The sequence below is a fragment of the Otolemur garnettii genome, unplaced genomic scaffold, assembly GCF_000181295.1.
Source record: "Otolemur garnettii isolate 467f Iridium unplaced genomic scaffold, OtoGar3 scaffold00015, whole genome shotgun sequence".
Lineage (NCBI taxonomy): Eukaryota > Metazoa > Chordata > Mammalia > Primates > Galagidae > Otolemur > Otolemur garnettii.
The window spans coordinates 23,751,573-23,777,454 of NW_003852410.1; the positions used below are offsets into that span (position 1 = coordinate 23,751,573).

The 25,882-nt window shown below is 40.0% G+C and overlaps 1 protein-coding gene and 1 pseudogene across 1 annotated transcript in view; both read left to right on the forward strand.

The window, feature by feature from the left end:
- LOC111723743 (cadherin-related family member 3-like) overlaps window positions 1-16,551 on the forward strand; it is a 75,748-nt gene extending 59,197 nt beyond the window's left edge. Inside the window, 8 exon segments of the mRNA XM_023510706.1 lie at window positions 3,001-3,233; window positions 8,151-8,322; window positions 9,718-9,962; window positions 10,835-11,034; window positions 11,762-11,781; window positions 11,885-11,949; window positions 13,478-13,526; window positions 16,394-16,551. Of these exon segments, the coding sequence (XP_023366474.1) occupies window positions 3,001-3,233; window positions 8,151-8,322; window positions 9,718-9,962; window positions 10,835-11,034; window positions 11,762-11,781; window positions 11,885-11,949; window positions 13,478-13,526; window positions 16,394-16,551 (1,142 nt within the window).
- Window positions 16,552-25,469: 8,918 nt separating this feature from the next.
- Window positions 25,470-25,882, forward strand: part of LOC100961506 — a 7,881-nt pseudogene continuing 7,468 nt past the window's right edge.

Here is a 25,882-nt window from a genome sequence, read left to right on the forward strand (position 1 = left end):
AGTAGCTGGGACTACAGGTGCCCGCCACAACGCCCGGCTATTTTTTGGTTGCAGCCGTCATTGTTGTTTGGCGGGTCGGGGCTGGGGATTCGAACCCGCCACCTTAGGTGTACGTGGCTGGCGCCTTAGCCAGTTGAGCTATAGGCGCCGAGCCCGTTCTGAGAATTTGTATAAAGAGATAAATGAATCATCTTATGTACCATTCTTCAAATACAGGTAGTTGTCTAGTGAGCTGCTGTACCAGACAGAGGATGTCTAGGTCTTCAGAAGGAAGTACACTGAGGTAGCAGAAAGATCATGAATACTGGAGTCAAGCAGAAGGGATTTAAATCTGTTTCTGCTACTTTCTGATGCCAGAAAGTCACATAATCCCTATGAGACTTTGAATTCCCACCAGTAAAATGAAGATTACAATAACTATTTCTCAGAGTCAAGCTGAGGACTGGCGGATCGTTACACTATGTTAACTATATGACTCATCCTAAAATGGCCATAACCACTAACACTTATTAAGTGAGTACAATATATAATGTGCCAGAACTTTTTTCTTGCTGTCCATCAAAGGAAATAAAACCTTCATAACCCAGTGGCAATTTGCTTTAAAGGAGGAAATTGGAAAGTTAAAACTACTCTGTGAATGAACTTCCCTCATAATATCAAACATTTAGGCTACAGACCTTGAGGATATTTTAAAAATCCATTAATGTGAAAGTCTTTTTTCGTACTGTGTTGATTAACACAGGGAATCAAAGTGTATCTTAAGTACTACATGAGATTTTTTTCCCTTAAGAAAATTATGGGAATCTATAATATTTAGAGTAAAAAAATGTTTTTCTCTAATGGCATGTGATGAATTGACAAGAAGCTTCTGGAGGTGGGTAGACAGAAAGAAAAAAAATTCTTCATCAGAAATTATTTAGAAGAAAATACACACCTGGAGATTAAATCACACTGGGTTGCAAATCACAAGGCAAAACATATTTCATTTCTGAAAGTTTTTGATAAGGAAGTTTGGCAGAATTATCTGGTAGAGTTTCATGATTACTCTATTTTACTTTTTTATTTGAGTGCTGTGACATCACAGCTCCCAGCAACCTCCAACTCCTGGCTCAAGCAATTCTCTTGCTTCCTCCTCCCACGTAGCTGGGACTACAGATGCCCGCCACAATGCCCAGCTGTTTTTTGGTTGCAGCCCTCATTGTTGTTTGGTGGCCCGGGCTGGATTTGAACTCGCCAGCTCAGGTGTATGTGACTGGTGCCTTAGCCGCTTGAGCCACAGGTGCCAAGCCTGATTAACTCTGTTTAAAATTTCAGCTAAAGATGCTCAATAGTTTGCTTTTAGTTTTTATTGAAAGGTTAATTTTATACCTACAGAAGAATAAACTTCCTATTATCCTTAACCAGATGTTAAATATGATTATGACATCATCTTTGCCCAAGACTATATGATAGATAGTCAATTTTACTCATAATCTATTTTAGAAAGTTTTATATCAGTTGTGACACCTTTCTTTTAATGATAATACTTTCATATGAGCAATAGCTTGGACTCTTTATATTCTGAATCTGCCAAAGTGAAACATTTCTTTTCATGAATGTGGTTCTCTGTTCCTGGTATTATGAGTTGTGTTCAATGCCTGTTTTAATAATACATTATCAGAGACCAGTGAACCTTGGTGAAGGAGGATGCAAACAGAGAAAGAAATCCTGTGAGGTTGAAAGTGGTGGGGATAGCCCATGGGTGATTTACTCATCATAATTTTTCGTTCTTGATTATTAGCAACCCAAATGTCCTATACGCATGTTGGTGAACCAACCATTGTATGGTGGTTTTTTACTAAATGTTGGAGGTAAGGTATTTGCCCTGAAATTTATAGTTCAGGCAGAAAATGATTGAGGGATAAAACTGTTGTACAGGTTATCTATCAACATAAGTATGCTGTGTGATAAAACTCACAAAAAATTAAAGCCGTCCAACAACATACGTTTATTTAGCTCATGAGCCCAAGAATTGGCTGGACCCCTTATCCTTCTGGCCTTGGCTAGGCTTGCTCAAAATTCTGAAAGTTGGGTGGCTTTCAGCTGGTCCATCAGTCAAAGCACATCACATGGCTGAGCCCCAAGTCAGAATGGGGCGATGATAAGGTCTCCTGGCAAAGAGCATGAAGATGGGAAGGATAAAGAATTTGGGTCTGTCTGTTTATTATGCAGTCAACATGCCACAGCCATTTTTCTTCTAAGAGATTATTTGGGGTACCACATACTGAAATTATAGCAAAGTGATTTAAAAAAACATGGGCAATAGCATCAACAGATGCTACCACTACTATCTCTGTAACCTTGGGCAAGTTAGTACCACTGGACCTAGTTTCTGCATCTGTAAAATAGGGACAGTAATAGCACATATATCAAAGACTAAAGATCCAGTGAGATGATGTGTGTAAATAGCACTACTGTAATATATACCAGACACTATTCTAAGGGCTCTATATATTTTAGCTAATTCAATGTTCACAACTTTATATGGAAGATACTGTTATAATGTCGTATGTAGTATGTAGTTTGCAGATAAAGGATCTGAAGCCCAGAGAGGTTATAGAATCTTCCAGTGAGTTACACCAGTAAGTGACAGAACTGAGTTGTGCAATCTAGATAGACTGGTTTCAGAGTCTGCACCATGAACCATTATCTAATACTAATTTGAGCACGATACCTGGTAAAAAATGTGTGCAGCACATGTAGAATAATTAATTAATATTATGAAGCTATTGATAATGCTTGTTATTTGACTCATGGCACCTGGTTTAAAGTGGTGCAGGACTTTCTCTAAATCTATCTGCCATTATGTTGAGTTGAAGTCTTCAAACTCATCTCACTGTCCAAAAGGATTCAGACTGATCCTTTGAGAAATTATGATACTATTTAGAAAGCAAATGTTAAGTTTCTTAGGGTGATGTGTCTGCTTGACAAGGATGAACATTATAAAATGATATTTGGCAGCTTTCTACAAAGTTGGAAGAGTGATGGCCATTGATGAAGACCAACCGCCAAACTGTGTGACATACAAAATAACCAAGGGAGACATTGAGGCTATACAAAGATTCTGGATTCACCCTCTCTCTGGAATGATTGAACTTACCACACAGCCAGACTATGAGTCTGTGAGGCAATACAACCTCACTGTGGAAGCTGTGGACTGTGACAGATTTCATCCTCGAACAGCAATGACTATGGTGAGTAGAGAGACTCAAGCTTTGATGTTATAGAGACGATCTACAAATTCTAATTTATTACACGTGGACTGATCAAACAGTAACTCCAATAGAGAATGAAGAAACAAATATTTTTCTTCTATGTCTCAAATGTTCCATAACGTTCTATATGAGCTAAATTTTGAGACTTGTTTGAAAATGAAGACCCTGCTAACTCCTCTCATTCTCATGAGATTAAGCAACTTATAATGGTATCAATTATCCAACTTACCATGTTCCAATTCCTATTGTAAACATATATTTATTGACACAGGCAATCCTCCCCTTGAACTTTCTAGGTAGGCAGTATTATACTATAATCACTTCACTCTACAGGGGAGAAAACTGAGGCACAGAGCTTAGAAAACGTCCCTAAGTTTATTAATAAGGTTTTTAGAACTGGACTCAGACACAGGCTGCCTCTCACTGAGAGGTGATGTTTACAATCAAGATGGTTAACTGAGGTATGTTACATCCTTTTGGCCTCAAAGTTGGGGAAAGTATGACTCTCTCAATCATGTTAGCAATCTAACTCTTGAAAGACACCAAGAGTGAATATTATTATATTTCTGATGTGCTGTGTATTACTAATGACGATAAGGTTTTGTCATTGGAGAAAAAACAGAAGTAGGCTTGAAGAAACTATAAAGTTCCCATCTGGCCTGATGATTCACTGTACATTTCCTCCTATTGCACAAAGTCCTCTGACTTGCTGCTGATGTGGTTATTAGATTTTCTGAGTTCTCATTGTGAGGAAAACATCAGCCTCATTCACATAAACAATTAGAGTGACATTTGTAGAGACTGTCAGGAGGATGAGATTATGTGACTTGGTTGTCTCAGGATGACACTTATGACAGTGATCTTTAGACCTGGGTATTTGTGGCAGTTTTCCTGTAGACATTTATGAATCCCCCAAACAGTATAGGATGACAGCATTTGCAATTATCATTCACTCATTACAAATGAGAAGAGAGGAAAGCAGAATTAATAACAATAAAACATCAAGAGACTCTGTTCTTTTTGAGACTTTTTGGGTTTTTTTTTATATAGAGCCTCAAGCTGTCACCCTGGGTAGAGTGATCTGGCACCACAGCTTACAGCAACCTCCAACTCCTGGACATAAGCGATTCTCTTGCCTCAGCCTCCCAAGTAGCTGGGACTATAGGCACTTGCCACAACACCTGGTTAATTTTTTTTTTTTTTTTTTTTTGGTTGTCGTTGTCATTGTTGTTTGGCCCAGGTTGGATTCGAACCCGCCAGCTCTGGTGTATGTGGCTGGCCGCCTTAGCTGCTTAAGCTATAGGTGTCGAACCTGGTGACTCTATTCTTATAAAAAGAATTTATGTGTTGCTTGAAAATAAAGCAAGACTTGTCCATTCTATTTTTTTCTTTTCTTTTTTTTTTTTTTGCAGTTTTTGGCTGGGGCTGTGTTTGAACCCGCCACCTCTGGTATATGGGGCCAGCGCCCTACTCCTTTGACACAGGTGCTGCCTGTTCATTCTGTCTTTTAATACTTATTTATTGAATGCTTGCTCTTTGTACAACGTCCTAGATTACAAAGAAGTGTGTGATGCCACACTTCAGGGAATTTAACAATTTTCACAGGTGGAAAGTTAGGTAGTGCATAGCAAGTGCCAAATTGATGGGTACATATCAATTTCACCTTCAGGTTCATAAAAGAGAGATAAGTCTTTAGACTTTAAAGTTTAGGAAGCCATCACTGTCATCATCATCATCATTCACTCTTTATTGAGAACCTAATAAAGGTACTACAATAAACCCTTACTTACCTAGTTCTCATCCCATCTTATGAGGTAGTTACTGATATTCCATTTTATAGATAGAAGAATTGTATTTCCAAGGCTTCCATGTTAAGTAATTTTTTCAGGGTTACCTAGGATTAAGTCTGGGCACTTTATCACTATAATGTACCCTAATTATCTCTCCAATCCAGCTACAATTTCTCTCATATCTGCTTTGAAAATATACCCTGAGTCCTTCTGCTTCTCATCCACCTACTGCAAATACCCTGGCCATGCCATCTTTGTCCCTTCCCAGGCTAGTATGGCAGCCTCTTACTAGAATCCCTGTTTCTACTGTGTACTTCCCAGCCTGCTCTTCACACAGGGGCCAGAGTGATCTGTGAAAAAGGCAAATCATCCTCTTCCTTCAGGTTCTTCATGGCTTCCCATCATGCTTAGCTAAGCCCAAATGCCATTTCTGAAGTCTACAAGGTCTGGTATGATCTGAGCCTTGGCTTTCTCTTTGTCTTTAGCTCCTGGCTCCCTCCCTCTTATTTACTCCAACCCTGCCACATGAACTTCTTGCTGTTTCTCCAACATACCAAGCATGTTCATATCTCAGAAACTTTGCCCAAGACTGTCTTGCTTATTCTTCCTTGGTTCACTTTCGCTTCAATCATCTCTCTGCCCAAATGAAACATGTTCATAAAGGCCTCTTACACTGTGTGTGATGGGGAGAATTTGAAGCAAGCCATGTGTGCTCATCATTAGGGAAGTGAATAAGTGAGCTGTGGTAGATGCATGCTATGGGAAATGAAGAATTAAGAAGAAGAAAACTGGCTCTATCAACAGCAGCATGGAAGGAACATAAATGGCTGTGTGTGAGGAAAGTAGGAAACAGGAAAGATCTATGGCAAAATATCACTTATGCGAATCAAAATGACACAACTGAACACTACACATTCTGTGAGGATATACACTGCCTTACAGGCATGTATCAAATATAGGGAGGAGAGAAAGGAACTAGGAGAGTGGGCAAAAAAGGCCTTTACTAAACACTCTCTTAGAATAGATCCATCACTTGTTATCTAGTCCCTTAACCTGTGTAGCATCACTTACTATATGGCACTGATATATTTATTTGTAAATGTATTTACTACTTTATCTCCTCCACTAGAATATAAATTGTAATAGGTCAGGATCTTTGTTTGGTTTACCACTATAGCTTCTATATGTAGATCAGTGCTTGGTATATAGTAAAAAATTCTTTTTTGAGACAGAGTCTTACTTTATTACACTCAGTAGAGTGATGTTCTGTCCTAGCTCACAGCAACCTCAAACTCTTGGGCTCAAGTGATTTTGTTGCCTCAGTCTCCCGGAGAAGCTGGTGTTATAGGCATCTGCCACAATGCCTGGCTATTTTTTTTTTTTTTTTAGAGACAGGTCTTGCTCTGGCTCAGTCTGGTCTTGAACTCCTGAGCTCAGGCAATCCACCTGCCTTAGCCTCCCAGAGTGCTAGGATTACAGGGGTAAGCTACCATACTGGGCCTAATAAATATTCAATAAATATTCATTGAAAGGATGAATTTATCCTTTGAATAGTTGTAGGAAGGTAAGAACTAAGATAGTCTTTTTGCAGATGAGGAAAGCACTTGTACCAAAGGAACTAGCAAGTGACAGGCCTATTGGTTTTAATAAAGATTTCTGATTCTGACTGGATGTGGTGTCTCGCGCCTGTAATCCTAATACTTCCGGAGGCTGAGATAAGAGGATTGCTTGAGGCCAGGAATTTAAGACCAGCCTGGGCAATGCAGAGACCTTGACTCTACAAAAAAATAATAATAATAAACTAGTCGGTCTTGGTGGTGCATCCCTGTAGTTCTAGCTACTTGGGAGGCTTAGGTCTGGGAATCTTAAGCCCAGGAGTTCAAAGTTACAGTGAGCTATGATCATGCCTCTGAAGATTTCCATTTCCAAGTCCATTGCTTTTTCCTTTACATCACAGAAGTCTCCTTGAAATTTATTTGCTTACTACATAAAAAAATCTCACATATCAAATGATGCATACAGCTATCTAGCTATTTATATTCAATCCTATAGAAGTAGCATTAAAAAATAAACTATTCGGCTTGGCACCTGTGGCTCAAGCGGCTAAGGCGCCAGCCACATACACCTAAGGTGGCGGGTTCGAATCCCCAGCCTGGACCCGCCAAACAACAATGATGGCTGCAACCAAAAAATGGCCAGGTGTTGTGGCGGGCGCCTGTAGTCCCAGCTACTTGGGAGGCTGAGGCAGGAGACTCGCTTGAGCTCAGGAGTTGGAGGTTGCTGTGAGCTGTGATGCCCTAGCACTCTACCCAGGGGGATAGCTTGAGGCTCCGTCTCAAAAAAAAAACCAAACTATTCCCCAATAAATTAGCTGTGTTGTTCAACATTACAGAAAACATTTAAAAAAGATAATATATGCAAATGTGGGCACACCAGGGGGTTTTTCGTGAATGCTATTGAGAAAGTTATTACTCATCAGAAAGGGAGGCAGATAACCTTTCTAGACCAACTAGCATTTGATCACTGACATTTAAAATTCTTGATATTTTGATCTTTTCCCATATAAACCATAGTTTTCTGGTTTATGATATTTTGATTAAGAAAAGGTTGATAACATCCCCTAATTAAAGTCAGAGCATACTTTGAAATAATTGTATTGTTACCAAAAAATATATTGTGCTTGAGAAAATAGTGCAGAGGAGGCCATTAGGCTGAAAAAGAGGAAGCACATTCAGGATATGTTTGCCATGAAGCATAGATATTCAGAAGGCTCAAGGCATTATAGTTTTTAGAGGCATTATTCTTCAGATTTCCTTTTCTTATCATTTATATAATCTCTGAGCTTTCCACAAGCTCTTCTAATAAGCCCAAAGCTCTCCCTAATGGCTACATTGAATGTCACAGTTGACCCACGAATTATTAGCCACTGACTAGTTGATTGACAGCCAGAACCCAAATCTGCAAAAACATTTCTTCAAACTCAAAATTCTAGGTTTTTAATTTAATAATTCCAACTGATCTGTCTCTACCTAGATGCTTACTTCTGATTTTGTATATAAATAGTCACATGACGTGGGAGTGATGTTTCTTCTCTCATGGCTGACAGGTCACCATTGACATTGAAGACGAGAATGATGAAGCACCAGTCTGCATACCCTCCCTGTATAAAGCAATCATTTTTGACAATGTTGTTGCTGGGACAAACATCAATGGCTTCAAACTCAACTGCCAAGACAGAGATTCACAAGATTTCGAAATGCGCTTTGAGATGGTTTCTGGTGGATGATTTCATTATTTCTTTTAATCATGAGCATGTGTCAAATTGACATTAGTTATACCCTGTTAGACATAATATATAACCTTAGAAATAACTATGCTTATAAAGGTTAACATATTTAATATCTATGACTTCTTTTCCTCAAGGCATCCATTTTACTTCCACATATCCAATTTAATTCCTCCTATAATAGAAATATCAGTGATGTCACAGGTGCTTTGACAAAGAGACTTTGGGCCTACAGGGGAAATCCTGAAGGTTAAATTACTTGGGACCAAGTCTGCTGTCCATGGTGTTGGACAACAGCAGCCACTCTTTCATCTCTTGCTATTAATACAGATCCACTAGGATACATACAGTAGAACCCCTGTAAGTTGACCACTCAAGGGTCTGTAACATACTGGTCACCATACAGAGGTGGTCAACATAAGGAACTAGGTTTACTGTACTGATACATGTATGTGGTGGTTGTCTGCTCTATGAAAATTAGATCAACTCAAGGAGGTGGTCAATGTAGGGAAGTGGTCAGCTAAGGAGTTTCTACTGTATTTTCAGCTGTATTATTGTCGAGTTTACACAGATCCATATTAACTTTAGTCACCATCTTGTCCACTATAGAAGGCATTTGTTGGAGACCAACTTTGTATCAGGCACTGGGCTAGGAAATGGGGGCACAGACTATATAAGACAGATAGAGACCTTATATTCTTGGCACTCATTGTTTACCAGACTAGTAGTAATGTCAACAATTATAAAATTATAAACTGTGATATTTCTATAAAGGGAAACTACTGGGTATCATGAGATAGCATAACAAGGAGAGCTATTTAAAGTATGGAGGTCAGACCTGCTGTCATATATCTGAAAGAATATAAGCATAGAAATCAATAAAAACATTACCAATTAAAGATTATCTTGATGTCCTCTACCCTTGGTAGACAATAAACTCCATGAAGTTATGGGCCATGTGCATCTTGTTTACAGTAGTGTCTCCAGGGCCATAGGACTTAAACTTAGTAGGAGCTCAATAGATGTTGTAGTCTGACTGACTCATTTGATATTGATCTTGACTAAGTTGACAGAGAAATCGAATTACTTTGAGTGAAAGACAAAGGAAGAAGTAATTAGAATAATTGGATAATAGTGTGAAGCTGGATAGCCTCATAGGGGAATCAGACTCATGATCTTAAACTTTAAAACAGCTTTTTCCCTAACCAACAAAATTTCTTGCTTATTTGATCTTAGTTCACTATAAGCCATGTATAGATATAGGAATTTAGAGTACCGTGGAAACTTTTTTACATCTACTGTGTTTTAATAGCAATTCAAGGTAGCTTGAGAAAACCTTTCAATGTATTTTAAAATGGCTCTAATTCTTCAATTATCTCTTTTGAAGGAAATGAGAATCATCATTTTGGATTTGACCCAACCCGAGGTTCAAATACTCCAAACTTAATTGTGAAGAATCCTTTTAACTTTGATCCCAGAGTTGAGTTGCAGCGGCAGTACCATCTTGTGGTGCATGTTATCGATGACAACTTGAGATACAGAAGATCTACTAAGCCTCAGACAGGCACTGCTATTATAGATATTTATGTGACAAGAGCCAATATACCAACTCCTCCAACCACCAGTTCTGAAGTAAAGAGTTAAAGAATTTAATTTGGGTCTGCATGTGGGAAATATTCTACTGTAAATTCAAATTTCATCTAGAAAGGCTAAAAGGCTACTCAGGGCAGCACCTTCAACTATATGCCTTTCCAGCTGGGTATGATCCCACCCAGCCTTTGGACCACATTTTAGAGTGTGCATCTCTGAGTATAAACTGTGTGGGTGAGAGAGAGTTCGTGAGAACTGCAAGGCAACTACTTAGATCTGAATGACCTGAAACCTCTGCCCACCTAAAAGGCCCATGTTCAATGAATTTTATCAATTAAAAATCTGTATAAATGGCCACTTTTAAAGATTTCCCCCCAATGCCCAGGCTTTTCATAGTAATGAGCATCTGCTATGTGCCAGACACCAATCTGCTGTCGAGTCACCCAACCTTCAACCCAATCTATGAAGTTTAGCAGACTCTAGTATTTTATTATTTTAAAAATAGATGTGCAAAGCCTGTGCAGAATTCTAGGATGGCTTCTGAATAACCCATGGATAAAATCTGTTCAGGAGACTTTATGGTTAGTGTATTTTGTTGTCTTCTATCTTTGAAATAGAAGCATTAAACAATGGATTTTACAGATTAGAAGAATGAGGGCAAAGAGGAGAAATGGTTTGCTTAAGATCACAGAGAAGTCACTGCGCATAATTCAAATCTTCACATTCTTAATTCCATGCCTTCTCTATGCTATGGTGTTCCTCAGTGTTACCTGTGGTGTTAAAATACATAGGCCTGAGTTGATACCCAACTGCCTGTAAGGGACCTCAGCTCTGTGCTGATCCTACTATGTGTAAACAGATGCTCTCTGAAAACATAAACTAATACTCTATTGCCTTAAAATATTATTTCCCAGCACAGAAATGGTCTGACTATCGTGTACATAGCTATCAACACATACAAATCCAGTGACTGGTACATTCCTTTTATCTTCACTCTGATGGCTATTTTCTTTGTTGGGTTGGTTTCCTGGGTATGTTTCCTGCTTTGGAAATATGGAAACATTATGGAATGCTGTCAGAAAGTGACCAAGGAAGTCTCCACGCCCAGACCTAAGTATGTGATTTCTCTTTCTGAATTTCTGATGTAAAGAGTTAAAATTAACTGGGGTGTATAATCTTACTCTGAGGCTTGTGCCTGTTTGTTTTTGAGGGGCACAGAGGAAAATACTTGGGATACAGAACTGTATGTTCCCTTTCACCAGTGATCCCAACTCTACTCTGGCTCAAAAACAGATGGGAGCTTTCTTTAAATGGCAGCAACAGGATATTACTGGATTCTACCTTAGAACATCTGAAATAGATTTTATGTGAGAATATGTTTGAAACAAATAAATTTGTGAGCCAACAAGAAAACAACTCCTCATATTCTTTTGATGCAAGCAGTTTTGTAAACAAGTGTCGATAACTACTTGGAACTAGTCTAGGAATTGGAAATACATCTGACTTGTTTTGAATCCATTTGGAGCTAAAAGTCACAGAAATGAGTAGAAAATGTGGGTGCTCACATCACCATTCAAAAATAGTTCATCATAATGCAGAATATCATGACTTCAAAGATAGAATTGGACATGAATTTTCATTAACTAGAAGTTTACTTATGGGGCAGTGAGGGGGTGGTGATAGTTAATGAAGACCATTTTATTATTCCTCATACAATAGTTCTTTTTTCCTGGGGTAGAGAAAATGTGATAATAGTTATGTGCTGTCTATTGAATGAATTATTTTCTGCCATGTGTTAGCATAATACAGCTGATAGTTTGTCCAATTTTCTTTTCATACAGAGGAATGAAGTACATTGCAGGTAAGATACAGATTGCTAATGTCACGTGATAATGCTTGAATTGTGAGATTTTTAAAATGCCACTCATCAGATACTTGCCTTTTATTTATTTATTTTTGAACAGGAGATAAGAATCAAGAGGAAAAGATTGTCAAAGGAAAAAGGAAGAAAAAATTAGAAGTATTAACTGTAAGTACATTTTTGTGATCCCTCTATAGTAAAAGAAAACTACACTTCCCTATAACTGTTCCTCAGTGAAAAGTTCTTCTGCAGTAAGTCTACTCAAGCATCATAGAAAGGAAACAAAATAACTCCAATTTATGTCCTTCTGCTGAATTATATGCATTATAAAATGGGAATTTCTGATCTAGTTTTAGAATTTGGCTTAGGTCAAAATTTTCTTGAGGTTATTACATATGCATCCAGCAAAAACAACCCTGGACAAATGGAAATTCAGAATTGTTCATCATTAATTAGAAATACTGATACGTGGGAATAGATTATACATGTGATAGATTTGAATAGTTCTTCAACCTTGGCATTTCCTAGCAGATGTTAAAATCTACACTCCAGAGTTTATAAAGCATCTTGAAATTGGCTGAGACTCATTCTATGAATAATCCATATAAACAAGTGTATAAGGGTAAGGCTGATTCTAGAAAAAAAAGAAATGTAGAATGGAACAAGAAATAGCATTTTTAGTCTTCACTTATCCTTTTTTCTTTCTACTTACCTCCCATCTACCTGAGTTTTAACCGTGAGCACATTTTTCTATGAGCTGCTTCTCTGTCAGTGTTTCCTTCCCTGTCTCTTCCTTTCGGAAATTGCTAGGGCTGCCGTAACATAATACCAAGACTGAGTGACTTAAACAGCACTAATTTATTTCTCATAGTCCTGGGGGCTGGAAGTCCAAGTTCAAGGTGTCAGCAGGTTGAGTTTCTTCTGAGGCCTCCCTCCTTGGGTTGCAAATGACTAACCTCTCATTATGTCCTCACATGATCATCCCTTGGTCTGTGCTATGGCCTAATTGCCTCTTCTTTTGAGGAAACCAGTCATATTCCATTAAGGCCCACCTGCATAACCTCATTTTGCCTTAATCACCTCTTTATAAGTATCTCTAAATACGGTTGCATTCTGAGGTTAGGACTTCACAATATGTGAATTTGGAGGTGGGTGGCACAATTCAGCCTATTACACTTCCCATACAAAATAAAGGGCTTCACATGAGTAAAAAGATCTGAGTTAACATAGGGCATGGCAGGCACACTAAGTGGGGGATGGTATTAGGAGGAGATAAAATTATCAGGAAGATTTTGGTCCCTAGGCTGCTAGTTCTAGATTAGAAAGATGAGGTAGGGTGGCATCTTTGGCTCAGTGGGTAGGGCACTGGCCCCATATACCGAGGGTGGTGGGTTCAAACCCAGCCCTGGCCAAACTGCAACAAAAAAATAGCTGGGTGTTGTGGCCGGTGCCCATAGTCCCAGCTACACAGGAGGCTGAGGCAAGAGAATCACCTAAGCCCAAGAGCTGGAGGTTACTGTGAGCTGTGATGCCATGGCGACACTCTGCCGAGGGTGACAAAGAGAGACTCTGTCTCTAAAAAAAAAAATAGAAAGATGAGGTAACATAGGAAGTCGTCTGCCCAGAGTATTCAGCACTTGTGAAAACTGATTTTATCAAGATGACAACATTGCTTACATTTTGTGCTTTTTAAAAGGAAACTATTGTGTATGAGACCATGTTTGATGGAGAAGCCATTGATCCAGGTATGGTGCTTAAATGTCTTTTGGAGTTAAGTTTCTTTTGCCTATTTGGGTACTAAGCCATATGAATGAATTACTTATACATTTGCAAAGTGTGAGTTTCCTAAAGCAAGCCATTTTAGGGCTAGGTAAAATAAATGACTGAAAGGGAGCAGATAAAACAGTAAATTCAATCATCAATGACAACAGATGCTTGGGGAACCTGGCCATTACTCAGCTGCATCAAATTTCCACCACGTGGGAATAAGGCTTGGTGCTGCCATGATTCTGATGTTTCAAAAGAAACTGGAAATCTAAATTGTTTTATATCTGCCCACTTTCAAATGTAGGTAACTAATTCAATTAAACTTACATCCTATAGGTCAAATAGAACACATTTCCCCCCGGTTTTCCATTGTTGTATAACAAACTACTCCACGAGCACTAGCTTCAAACAACCTGCGTTTTTTATATCACACACTTTTGTGTGTCACATATTTAAGTGGGTGTCACCTGAGGAATTCTTTTGATTTATGTGGTTTTAAAAGTGTCAGTTCAGGGTGGTGCTTGTGACTCAAAGGAGTAGGGCACTGGCCCCATATGCTGGAGGTGGCGGGTTCAAACCCAGCCCCAGCCAAAAACTGCAAATAAATTAATAAGTAAATAAATAAAACAAAAGTGTCTGTTTAGTGGTATTAAAAGTGTCACTTCAGTGCTATTCAGCTGGCAGCTGGTCAGTTTTGTGCACCCAAAGTGGCTTCATGCATAAACCTGACACTGGCAGTTTGGGCTCAGCTGGGTCCCACATACTTTCTGTGTAATCTCAGGACCTCTTCATGTAGTCTCTCCAGTGGGGACAGTCAGGCATCCTACATGGCAGTTTAGACCTCTTGGACAGAGAGCCAAGAGCCAGGGGAATTTCCAGTTTTTTGAGGCCATGGCCCGTTAAGTGACATAGCATCACTTTCACTGCATTCTATTGATTACATCAGTCAGAGTCTTCCCAGATTCCAAGAGAGAAGCATTCTCAAGGGATGAAGGCCAAGAAATTTGTGGCCATCTTTAATCAGCTGTATGTACCGGCCAGATGAGTTATGGGCTTGCAATTCCTGGTCTAAATATTTATCTGTTGTGAATTACAGAGCAGATCAAACCTCCATTCTATAAACCATTTTGAAGCTTTTTTTTTTTTTTTTTCTGTGTGTTCCTTCCCTGAAGGAAGAAGCAGGAATAAGAAGGCATCAGAGGTATTGGAAAAGCCCTGGGTGTGGAGTTAGAAGACTAGGGTTTGAGTGTTAACACAGTCATTAACTCTCTACGTAAACTTGGACAAAGCATTTAACCTCCCTGAGTCTCTTTTTTCCAAGCTCCAATATTATGGGCTCTTTGATGGGGATGATTGTGAAATTTAAACATGAACATAATAAATGTAAAAATCATTTTGTAAAGTGTCACTCAACATGAGGTATTAGCCACAAAAGACTCCTTGGCACTGTAACAGCTTGAGATACTTTGTTGCAAGTTAAATCTTGACAGCTGTGGATATCTTGGCATGAAATTATTGATGCTTTATTACTGACTGTGAAGTTCTCCCTAAAGAAAGTCACTGATTTAAAAAATATTTTATTAAGTTAGTTTTAGCTGTAGGTGTTGGGACACATGACCGTTTGTCCTATGGAAATAAGAATGGGATACATAAGGCACTGTTTTGTTCGTGGAGCCCAACTTAAAGAAATGGGACATGGCCTCCTACCTAAAGTGCTATAGCCAGACTGCCTAGGTTCAAATCTAGGTCCACCTCTCATAGATGGCGTAGCACTGGGCAAGTTACTAGCAGCACTGTGCTCCAGCCTTCTAATTTCTGAATGTGGCTAATAGTGTTTACATACTTTACAAAGATGTTGAGTGGATCAAAAAATTAATACACGAAAGCAGAGTTTCACAGAGAGTAAATACTATGGGATCAGCTGTTGTTGTTATCAATCTTTTTACTGATTAATTACGTCTTAGTCAGTGAAGAAACAATAGGTTGACTTCCTATTATATCAGACCCCTGTACTTGTTTCTTTTCTTTTGCATATGACTCTTACTGCATTTACTGCACTGTTTTTTCTTTTCTTTTCTATTTTTTTTTTTTTTTTTTGAGACAGAGTCTCACTTTGTCACCCTGAGTAGCGTGGCATGGAATCATAGCTCACAGCAAACTCAAATTCTGGGGCTCAAGTGATTTTCTTGCATCAGCCGCCAGAGGAGCTGGGACTAGAGGTGCTACCACACAGTACCTGGCTATTTTTAGATATGGGGGTCTCCCTCTTGCTTAGGCTGGTCTCGAACCTGTGAGTTCAGGCCATCCACCCACCTTGGCCTCCTAGAGTGCTCTGATTACAGGCATGAGCCCCTGTGCTCACCAGTGCTCACCCCTGCATTGCTCTTTCTGTGAAGGGTTGTCTGATGAAACCTCAGACCCTGTACATGGCCGATCAAATTGGAAACAATTTTTTAAAGAAAACAAACACAGTTTGACATGTTCCTTTTTAAAACTTTTGCTTTTAAAATAATTGCAGACTCACAAGAAATTGCAAAAAATTTCCTTTTCCCCCAAAGGTAACATCTTTCACAACTATAGTACATTGCCAAAATCAGGAACGGTCCAATGCAATTCCTATGATACAATGTGTACAATTCCAAGACCATATTCCTAGGCCACCTGTGGTTTAGGGATTCCTATAATTCCTGTGGTATAGAAATTTCTAGACCATAAACTTTGCTCAGATTTCCCAGTTAGTACATGCAATTTTTTTTTTCTTTTTTATGTCTAAATACTTTTGGGCTGAGTAAAGGCTTTGCAAATTCATTCACTTTCTCTGTGTTTTATGCCTTCCTTCCCACAGTCTCCGGGAATGTGTATGAATATAACAGCAGGACAGGAGCAAGAAAGTGGAAGAAGTCCCCCAGGCACCGGGAGGAGTCCGTGGCAGGCATATACTCCCTCCCAGAGGCATACTCTTCAGAGGAATCCACATCTTTAAACATTCCTTTGCAAGGCTAGCATTTTCCAATATCCCGGAATGATTGCTTTTTCATGTATGTGACTGTCAGAGGCAGTTTTTCTTTGCTATCTAAAATTAAACTATGCATGTGAGTCTAGCTGCTCACCTGTTTGTGTATCTTTGTGTGATTTTCCAGTTTAAGGTGGCCGGGGGAGGGCAGTAGGAGTGGTTAGCTTTAAGTCTCTGAATATGTTTTGCTGAAAACTAGATACAAAGTTGATATATGTCCATTGTCTTCCTTTGCCCAGTAGAATGTCTGCTTCTTTTGATCAGAGACTTTGTTTCACTCACTGTTAACAGTACCAGCGCTTGGTTTGCTCTGAGCAGAGACTCTGTATGCATTTGGTGAATAAATGAATTTGAATATATGGATTCAGGTATCTTGCCTTTAATTTAAATTTCTTATTCTCTTGTGACCCATGGAATGGAAATAGGAATTAACTTTAGAAAAGAACTTTTTTTAGGTATCTGGTAGTCATAAAAAATGCAGGATTTTTTTCAGTATTTTTCAAAAGCACAATTGATCTTGCTATTCATTGTCTTTTTATAGCCCTATAGAGAAAGACCATCTGAAAACTTTACTTATTAATGGCTTGCCACAGCAATGTCAAGTTCAAGTCTTATGAGAACTAGGTACTTAGACAAATAAGTATTAAATACGTATAAACTCTTTGATTATCTCTCTCCTTGGATATCAAAAGATTCATTATAGCAAAAGACCAGAAGTGCTGTTGATGGTAGAGGCTACATCCACATTTAGTCCAATACGGAGTTCAGTCTGGGATTCTTTTTAAAAATTAATCTTATCCAAAGTAAAACATTCCATGTGCAACAAACTAATATTCAAACCAGAGGATATTAGGGGCTTAAATAATAAAAATGTCTTGATATTCATACCCCTTTGCATGTGTACATAGAGACAATTGCTTTTCAACCCAAAGGGGGAACCTCATCTCCCAACAAGAAAGATCTTCTGAAAATAAACAGACTTATTTTTTATTTATGTCTGCCTCAAATGGGTCAATTCTCAGAAGGCATATGGTGTCTGGGGCTTGGGAAAAATCATGTAGCTCCTTTAAAATTTGTTTTTTTCTTCTTCTAGAAAATGTGTATAAGAACGCCTGCCCCTTTTTCTCTCTCTAGTTTCATTGTGAGAAACAACATAAAGCAATTGAGATTCTCTACTTGGGAGTGCTATTTAAACCGTAAGCACTATTTAAACATAAAATAGGATTCATTTCATTAAGTCAAAATTAGTTGCTGAGAGAGCAGTGGTTCAGGACATGGGCATACAGAGGGGCCACTCCATGGTTCTGGGGTAATCTAAGTTGGAATTGGTTGGTAATTAGCTGCACAACTTCCATGAAAGGATTCTACTGCCTTTTTCCAGATGGCATGATAATTCTACACCAGGGGAGAGGCCAAAGATTGTCTGAGAAATGTTCTCCTCTCTCCAGCAAGGCTCTCTCTGGATCAATTATGATTTGATAGATTTAGATGTGTGAGTTTCCATCTGCCACCACCTGGGCTTTTAAGGAGAAAAAAAAAGCATTTATAAACTTTCTTTTCAAAGTTGGATTGGATCGATTTGTATTTCATCTGCCAGTGCCAAAACCAAGAAAAATTGTTAAGTTGGTGTTTGTTTTCCCTTGTTTAGCTGGTTTGGGTCTCGGTTTCAGACATGGCCAAGACAGAATGTATGAACTTGAGACAATAGTAAGGGAGGTAATGGAGAGGGGGCTAAAGAAGGCTGCTCTTGGGACAGGACTCTATAATTCAACCCTTCTTTTGTGTCATAATCAATTTACCTCCAAACTCTAAAGGCTCTTTTCTATTGTACTGACAAGCTCCAATTTAATGACAGTGATTGTGTTAATTTCCTGAGGTTGCCATAACAAATTACCATAAACTTCATGTCTTAAAACAACAGAGCTAGACTGCTAGAATCAAGGTGTCAACAGGGCTGCACTCCCTCCCTGGGCTCCCAGGGCAGGATCTGCTCCTTGCTGCTTCCAGCTTCTGCTGTCTCCTTGAGTTTCTGGGCTTGTGATTGCATCACTCTGTTCCCCATCTCTGCGTTTGCACAGCTTTCTCCTTCAGAATTTGTCAAATTTCCCCACTGCCTAACTATTACAAGAACATGTACTTGTCTACGCATTTAGGGGCCATGTGGTGAATCAGGATGATCCCTTCATCACAACATCTGTAACTTAATTACATGTGCAAATACCCTTTTTCCAAATAAGATCATGTTCACAGGTTCTAGAGATCTTGACATGGAGATACCTTTTGGGGGTGGAGGGGTGACCATCCAATCTACTACAGTGATTTGAAAAGACTTTAACATTTGTGATAAATCTTTCTGGGGCATAATATACCATTTCAGTTATTTAACAAATAATTCTTGAGTGCCTACAAAGTGCTGGGAATTTTTCAAGGCTTTTTAATCAATAAAAATGCAAATGTCTTTGACACACCAATTTTACTGCTTTGTCGATACGCTTATAAAAGATCTACAGGATTTATTTAGGTGTTTGCTTATGGTAGCACTGTTTGTAAGAGAAAAACAACTTGAATTGAGATGTGTGCCAGCTGCCTCATCACCCACGTAAGATGGATGCCGGCGGCCTCACACCCCCACCGGGAAGGAAGAAGGGGAAAAAGAGGTAAATGAAATGATGCCAAGTACCATTACTGTTAAATTGGTCTGGATTGGGCCGGAACAGGACAAGTTAGGAACGGATGGGCCAAGAATTGTCATCATGAGAGTTAATGAGCTAAGTGTGGTGACAAATTGTTTTATTTATCCATTAGTTGCTAGATCTGCATTATGTTAGCTTATTGTTATCTAACTGCCCTTTATGTTACCTATGGACTAAACTGCTAACTTGCAAGGTTTGTTTCTGTTCTGTAAAAGGGTCATCGTGACCCTGTGCTCACTTTTGCTTCTTTTGCAAACTTTCTTTTTGCTTCTAACTGTAACTTGCAGCCCACCTGTTTGCCCCTGTGCCAACTTTCAAACTAGAAAAACCCCAACTTCAGACCCCTCAATGCTCTCTCACTTAGTCTGCTTTAGACTTTGCTGAGACAGCTCCGCGGTTAATAAAAGACTCCTGTTTGAAATTCTAATTTGAGTCGGTGGTCCTTATCTCCCCCCATAACAGAATCAAACCAAAGAGTCCATTAATCAGTAGACTCTGACAAATCACATCAAGTTCATGCTATGGAATGTACTGCAATGTGGCTATTAAAAAGAATTAGGCATGTATTGATAGGAAAGTGATATTATGTGGTAAATGTGGATCAACCACACGCTTATTAATATAAATAAAAAGAAACATTTGCATAGATGCATATACTTGTAAGGACATAAACTTCAGAGGGTTGTGAGAAATTGCTGTTTATAGTGATTATCTTTTTAGAGAAAGTCTAGGGGAAGAGAATGCAGAGGGGAAAGGGATATTTTTACTTTTCTTTTCACTGTTCCATGGACCAGTGATTCTCTAACCTTGCACACACATACCATTTTTACTTTTTAATAAAATAAGTAGGAATTTTTTGGCAGTGACAACTCAGGACATGCTTCTCTCTTTCTTTTTTTTTGATTTGAGACAGAATCTCATTATGTTGCCCTAGGTACAGTGCTGTGGCGTCACAGCTCACAGCAACCTCAAACTCTTGAGCTTAAGTGATTCTCTTGCCTCAGCCTCCCAAGTAGCTGAGACTGCATGTGCCCATCACAACTCCCGGCTATTTTTTTTTTATAGTTGTTATTGTTGTTTAGCTGGTCCAGGCCGGGTTCAAACCCGCCAGCCTTGGTGTTATGAGCTGGCGCCATAACCACTGTGCTACGGGTGCTGAGCCAGGACATGCTTTTCTCTTTTTCATACATTATGCCTGAAGTTCTGGAATCCTATTAGAAATTTTCAGTTCTGCTTTGAAATCAACTTAAACCTAGATTCAGGTCTGTCAACAGCTGGGGAGACTCCTTGATTTGTATAATTATTGTAGTTTTTTCCATCTGTCTCTTTTTCTACTTTAGAAACTGCTTCTTAGGTCTCCAGGATTCAGTAGCTAAATCTCCTATTTTTGCCTCATCGTTTCCGACCCATCACATTTATTTCTACTATGTCAGAGATTTCTTTCACTTAATCTTATGGGCCACTAATTCAAGTCTCACCAGTGACCACCTTCATTTTCATCTTTCTACTGATGTTTTAAGTTTTGAAATGGTATTTTTAGTTCCAGAAAGGTGTGTGTGTGTTGGGATGCAGGTGCACACAGGTGCACATCACACAGGACTTGATGTCATCTTGCTTCTGTGTTTATTGAAGTTCTTGCCCACTTCTCCTGACAGTTTCATTTCAGTAGAGGTCTGTTCTGATTATGTTATTTCTTCTTCCTCATGGTTTTTGGCTTCCATAGACTCTTGGACCCCTGTGGGTTTCTTGTCACTTTTCTCTGTCTGTTTTGGGGCTGTAGTTGAGTTGCTACTGGTCTCTCTGACGCAGGGCTAGAGGTGTTGCTTTGTTCTCCGTGTGGATTGATGGTCCGGTGAGGAAGGCCATCACATCTGTCATGATAACAGGGCTGCCCTTGGTCTGAGTTTCAGACCCTGAGAGGCTTTATTGCATACTCTGTCAGTGCCTCCACAGGTCTTGGGGTCAGGCAAACATGGCATCCCTTTATTGGCTCAGCTCTACTGTCTGTGAGGGGGGCTTTCCAGCAAGCTTCAGCTGAAGCAATGAGGGCTTCCCTTTCCTGTCTATTCAATAAAACTTTATTTTGCTGATCCTATATTTCCTTATGGTTCATAGGGGAGAAAACCATGACAGCATTTCAATCACTCCACCCAGTCCTTGATTATATACTGTCAGGAGCTTCCCTCGCCAAGCCCAGCCCAGAGCAAAACCCTTATCTAACCTGCAAATACATGAGTCTAGCCCAGATAAGCAGAACTGCCCAACGCAGGCCACCTGGATCATCCAGCCTTTACCTGGCTCGCAGACATGTGAACTATAACAATAAATAATGGTTGTTCAGAGATACTGGTTGTTAGGTGGCAATAGCTAACTGATACCAGAAAGAAAGTTGAGAGATATCTTCCTGTATTTCTTCCTATAATAAAAAAATTGACATATAAATGTTACTAAAAAATACTAGCCTCCCCCAGATATTTAAAAAATGAAAAAGAGAGATCTGTGTTAAGATAAAGTTATATTAAAGAATCTCAAAGTTAGAAAGAATGACTTTAAAAAATAAAATTTTTAAAAATTTAAAAGATGAAAAAGAGAGATCTATGTTAAGATCAAGTTATAGAATCTCAGAGTTAAAAGGAATTACTACATTGTGTTTTCCTTGAGGACGGGAAATGTGAACTACCCAAAGTTTCATGCCATGGTGCCTGGCTCAACTGAAGGGCCCAACAAATATTTAATAAATACATCACCTTTGAAATATTCCTTTTATTTTGAGACAGAACCTCAAGCCGTGGCCCCGGGTAGAGTGCCATGGCATCACAGCTCGCAGCAACCTATGACTCCTGGGCTCAAGTGATTCTCCCGCCTCTGCCTCCCAAGTAGCTGGGACTACAGGTGCCTGCCACAACGCCTGGCTATTTTTTGGTTGCAGCCGTCATTGTTGTTTGGCAGGCCTGGCTGGATTCGAACCCACCAGCTCAGGTGTATGTGGCTGGCGCCCTAGCCATTTGAGCCACAGGCACTGAGCCACTTTTAAAATATTCCTAGTCCAATCATTTTCTGATAGAATGAGATGAATTTCTCCTAAAACATTTTCAGTGTTGACCCTCACATATCTTCAAGACAGGCAACTTTTTGCTTTGTGGAGCAACAATAATGATTAGAATCATTTTATTCAAGCAAAGAGGAAATCTAGTTGAGTGTGTGAAATCTGAGCTAAATAATTAAAAAAACATTATGTTTTTCCTCATTAAGAAGCCTCCTTGGACCAAACAAGCCTATTTTCACTAGCTGACATCAGAGCAGCTATGGACCAAGACATATGCATAGTACCTTCCATTCAGTGTTGTTACCTAATGGTACACTCAGCTCCAAAATTATGCTCCTTCCTCTATAATAAATGATTTAATTTTAGTTGGAAAAACCAAAATGATCCTTGTGGGATGAAAATTACTTAGGGATGTAATTAATGACGTCTCATTTTGTTAGCGCATCATCTAAGCACTCAGTGGATGGCTTTAAATAGGAAAAATTGTTAGTTTTATTGGTGCCCTTGATATATGGCAAACATTGCTACTAGTATCCATGGGTGTAGGGCCAGTTCAGACATCCCACTGGACCTGAAACAAATTTAGTTTGTATTTAGTGTAGTGAACAATAACATTAGGTTTAAACAGTTCCATATTTAACATAAGGAAGCATCTTAAAAGAATCAACCTACATGATAGGTGATGCGGATAAAGAGTATCAATTGACATTTCTCTTTTTTTATCTCTCTCTCATCCTTTTATTTTTAAAATGTCAGTATGGAACTCCTGAATCAATTTATATAAAATCATTAGCAAAATACACAGCCCATAGTGTCTGAAAAAAGTTATTAGTTGTATTTCTTACAATAACCTCAGTCACTTGTACTGTTACTGTTCCCAGCCGTGTGAGCTTTCTAGCTCCTCAGGCAACATGCTGGAATCTTGAGATGCACTCCTGCCTGCACATTCATTCTCTCCTGCTCGGACAGATTTGGGCCATTTTAAACTGATTCAGAGAAATAATGTACATATAACGACAAACTCTCTTCTCACCTGTCAAAGCTAGTAGGCACCAAACAGAGAGTTTTGGTGGAGTTCAGGGGCTTTCTAGCTAGGACTGTGGAGACTGGAGAAGCTTACAGGCTGTGGGTACAAATGTCATTAACAGGGTAAAAACCAAATCCATCAGGTAAGAAATACCAGCCTGAAAACCGCAGGGCTGAAATTGCCCATCACTACAGCTCACTCTTCTCAATTGTGTTCCAGTGTCAAGCTCCACACCGGGCGTGTTGTGGGGACCTAATGAATGAAGATGGAGTAAACAGAGGAAAGGTGAGCAATTTCTTACCAGAAATCAAAGGAAAACTTCCACTTTTAATTCAGCCCAAAGGTTAATTAACGAGCTGGCAGGTAGGTTCCTTTCCTCCTTGACTCCCTGTTTTTTGGTTTCCTTCCAGACTCTGTTGACTGTCAGGTACCACCATGATTTAGGAATTGCAGGCCTTACACATTGGCCCATTTCTAATGCAGAGTTGCCATGGACCACACCAGACATTGCTAGAGCATTGCAGCATGCTTTCTGTTGAGTGTGGATGCCTCCTGTGGTACACATGGAGGTGTGCGACCCACATTCCCCTCAAGGCAGGACTTGCTGTCCAGCGGCAGGGTGTGTGGTCAGCGGACAGTCTAGCTGTTAGCATCTTTGAGGCCAATCTCAGCTGCAGAGCACCCTCTGACTAAAAGTCACACCCTTCCTGGGGCAGACTCTACCTAGCGACTGGGCCCAGTATGTGCTAGGGGAGGTGCGTTATAAAGGCCCAGTTGCTCCAGCCTGTTGTCGGGCAGCTCTGATGGGAAAAACTGACATTGGCTCGGAGCTCCCCTCCAGGTTGGCCAAGGCTTGGCCAGACTTGTCTTGCATTTCGTCTTCTCTTTCTGCTCAGTCCTGTTTCTCCCTTCACAGGTGTTGCTCGCTAATAAACATCTCCTACATCAAACTCCATCCGAGAATCTACTGCTAGAAAACTCAGTTTGGAAGTCCCTACAATTGAGTGGAGCTGGTGTGCACAATGGGGCTCACTTCCATGGCTGTCCGAAGATGAGTGCTCACAGGGGGGATACTCAGAACATTCTCCGAATTCCTTTTGGCTTGCTGGCCATGGAGCATACAAAGTGAGATGCCCATGATGTGGCTCATTTCAGCAAAAAGCATTGACCTCCTTTAAAGCATCCAAATAATTTCCTTCGTTGTCTAAGGCAGAGTTTGCCAACCTTGGACTTACTAACACTGGGCCTGATAATTCTTTGTTATAGTGAACTGTCCTGTGCTTTATAGGACATTTAGCAGTGTCCCTGGACTCTACCCACTGGTGGTATCCATCTCCTACTAGTTTGTCACACAACCAATGATGTCTCCAGACATTGTCAAATTCCCCTGGGATGCAAAATCTACTTGGTTAAGAACCACCAGCCTAGTACTTGTGTCTGGGAAGCAGCCTCCAGGTGAAGGAATCAAAACCTTGAGCATGTTTGGTGAAATACTACTTGTGGGGCTTAGATCCTAATCTGAATTCTTCTCTCAGGAAAACTGAGAAGAAAAACTGAGGGTGTGTGGTCAGCAGACAGTCCAGCTGTTAGCATCTTTGAGGCCAATCTCAGCTGCAGAGCACCCTCTGACTAAAAGTCATACCGTCCCAGGGGCAGCCTCTACCTAACAACACTACCTAACGAGTAGTCAATGGCTACTGGGACTAATCGTCACCAAAACAGAAGAACCATTGATTCTACTTTGGCAGCAGAACCAACTCCCCTGTTTCCTAATTAAGGAGGATGAATCCTTAACAAGCTGCGAGCAGCTGCGTCAAATCTCAGGCCCAGCCCTCCGACTCCCACACCTCACCTTGGGGAGGGAAGGCCTCTCACCCGGGGCAGCCTGCAGGGGGGTAACAGTTTCTGTTTGCACTTTGCAGGAGGCTATAGTCCTTATGCTGCTGATAGCACTGCAGGCCCTAAGCTCGATAATTCGAAATTATTGGCCTGATTTTTGGTCCCTGGGACTAATTTGAGCTCAAAAGGGTTAAAGTTATTTACTTAAAAACTAAAGGAGCAGGGTCTCATTGAACGCGGTGGCAGCTCCTGGGTCTTCTGTGTGTCTTACATAATCCGTGCCGGCTCTATGAGTAAGCAACCATGTCTAAGGGACCTGTGGTTGGTATTGATCTTGGCACCACCTACTCTTGTGTGGGTGTCTTCCAGCATAGAAAAGTAGAGATAATTGCTAATGATCAGGGAAACCGAACCACTCCAAGTTATGTTGCCTTTACTGACACCGAGCGATTGATTGGTGATGCTGCAAAAAATCAAGTTGCAGTGAACCCCAGGAACACAGTTTTTGATGCCAAGCATCTGATTGGACGCAGGTTTGATCATGCTGTTGTCCAGTCTGATATGAAGCATTGGCCTTTTGTGGTGGTGGATGATGCAGGCAGGCCCAAGGTCCAAGTAGAATACAAAGGAGAGACAAAAAGTTTCTATCCAGAGGAGGTGTCATCCATGGTTCTGACAAAGATGAAGGAAATTGCAGAAGCCTATCTGGGAAAGAC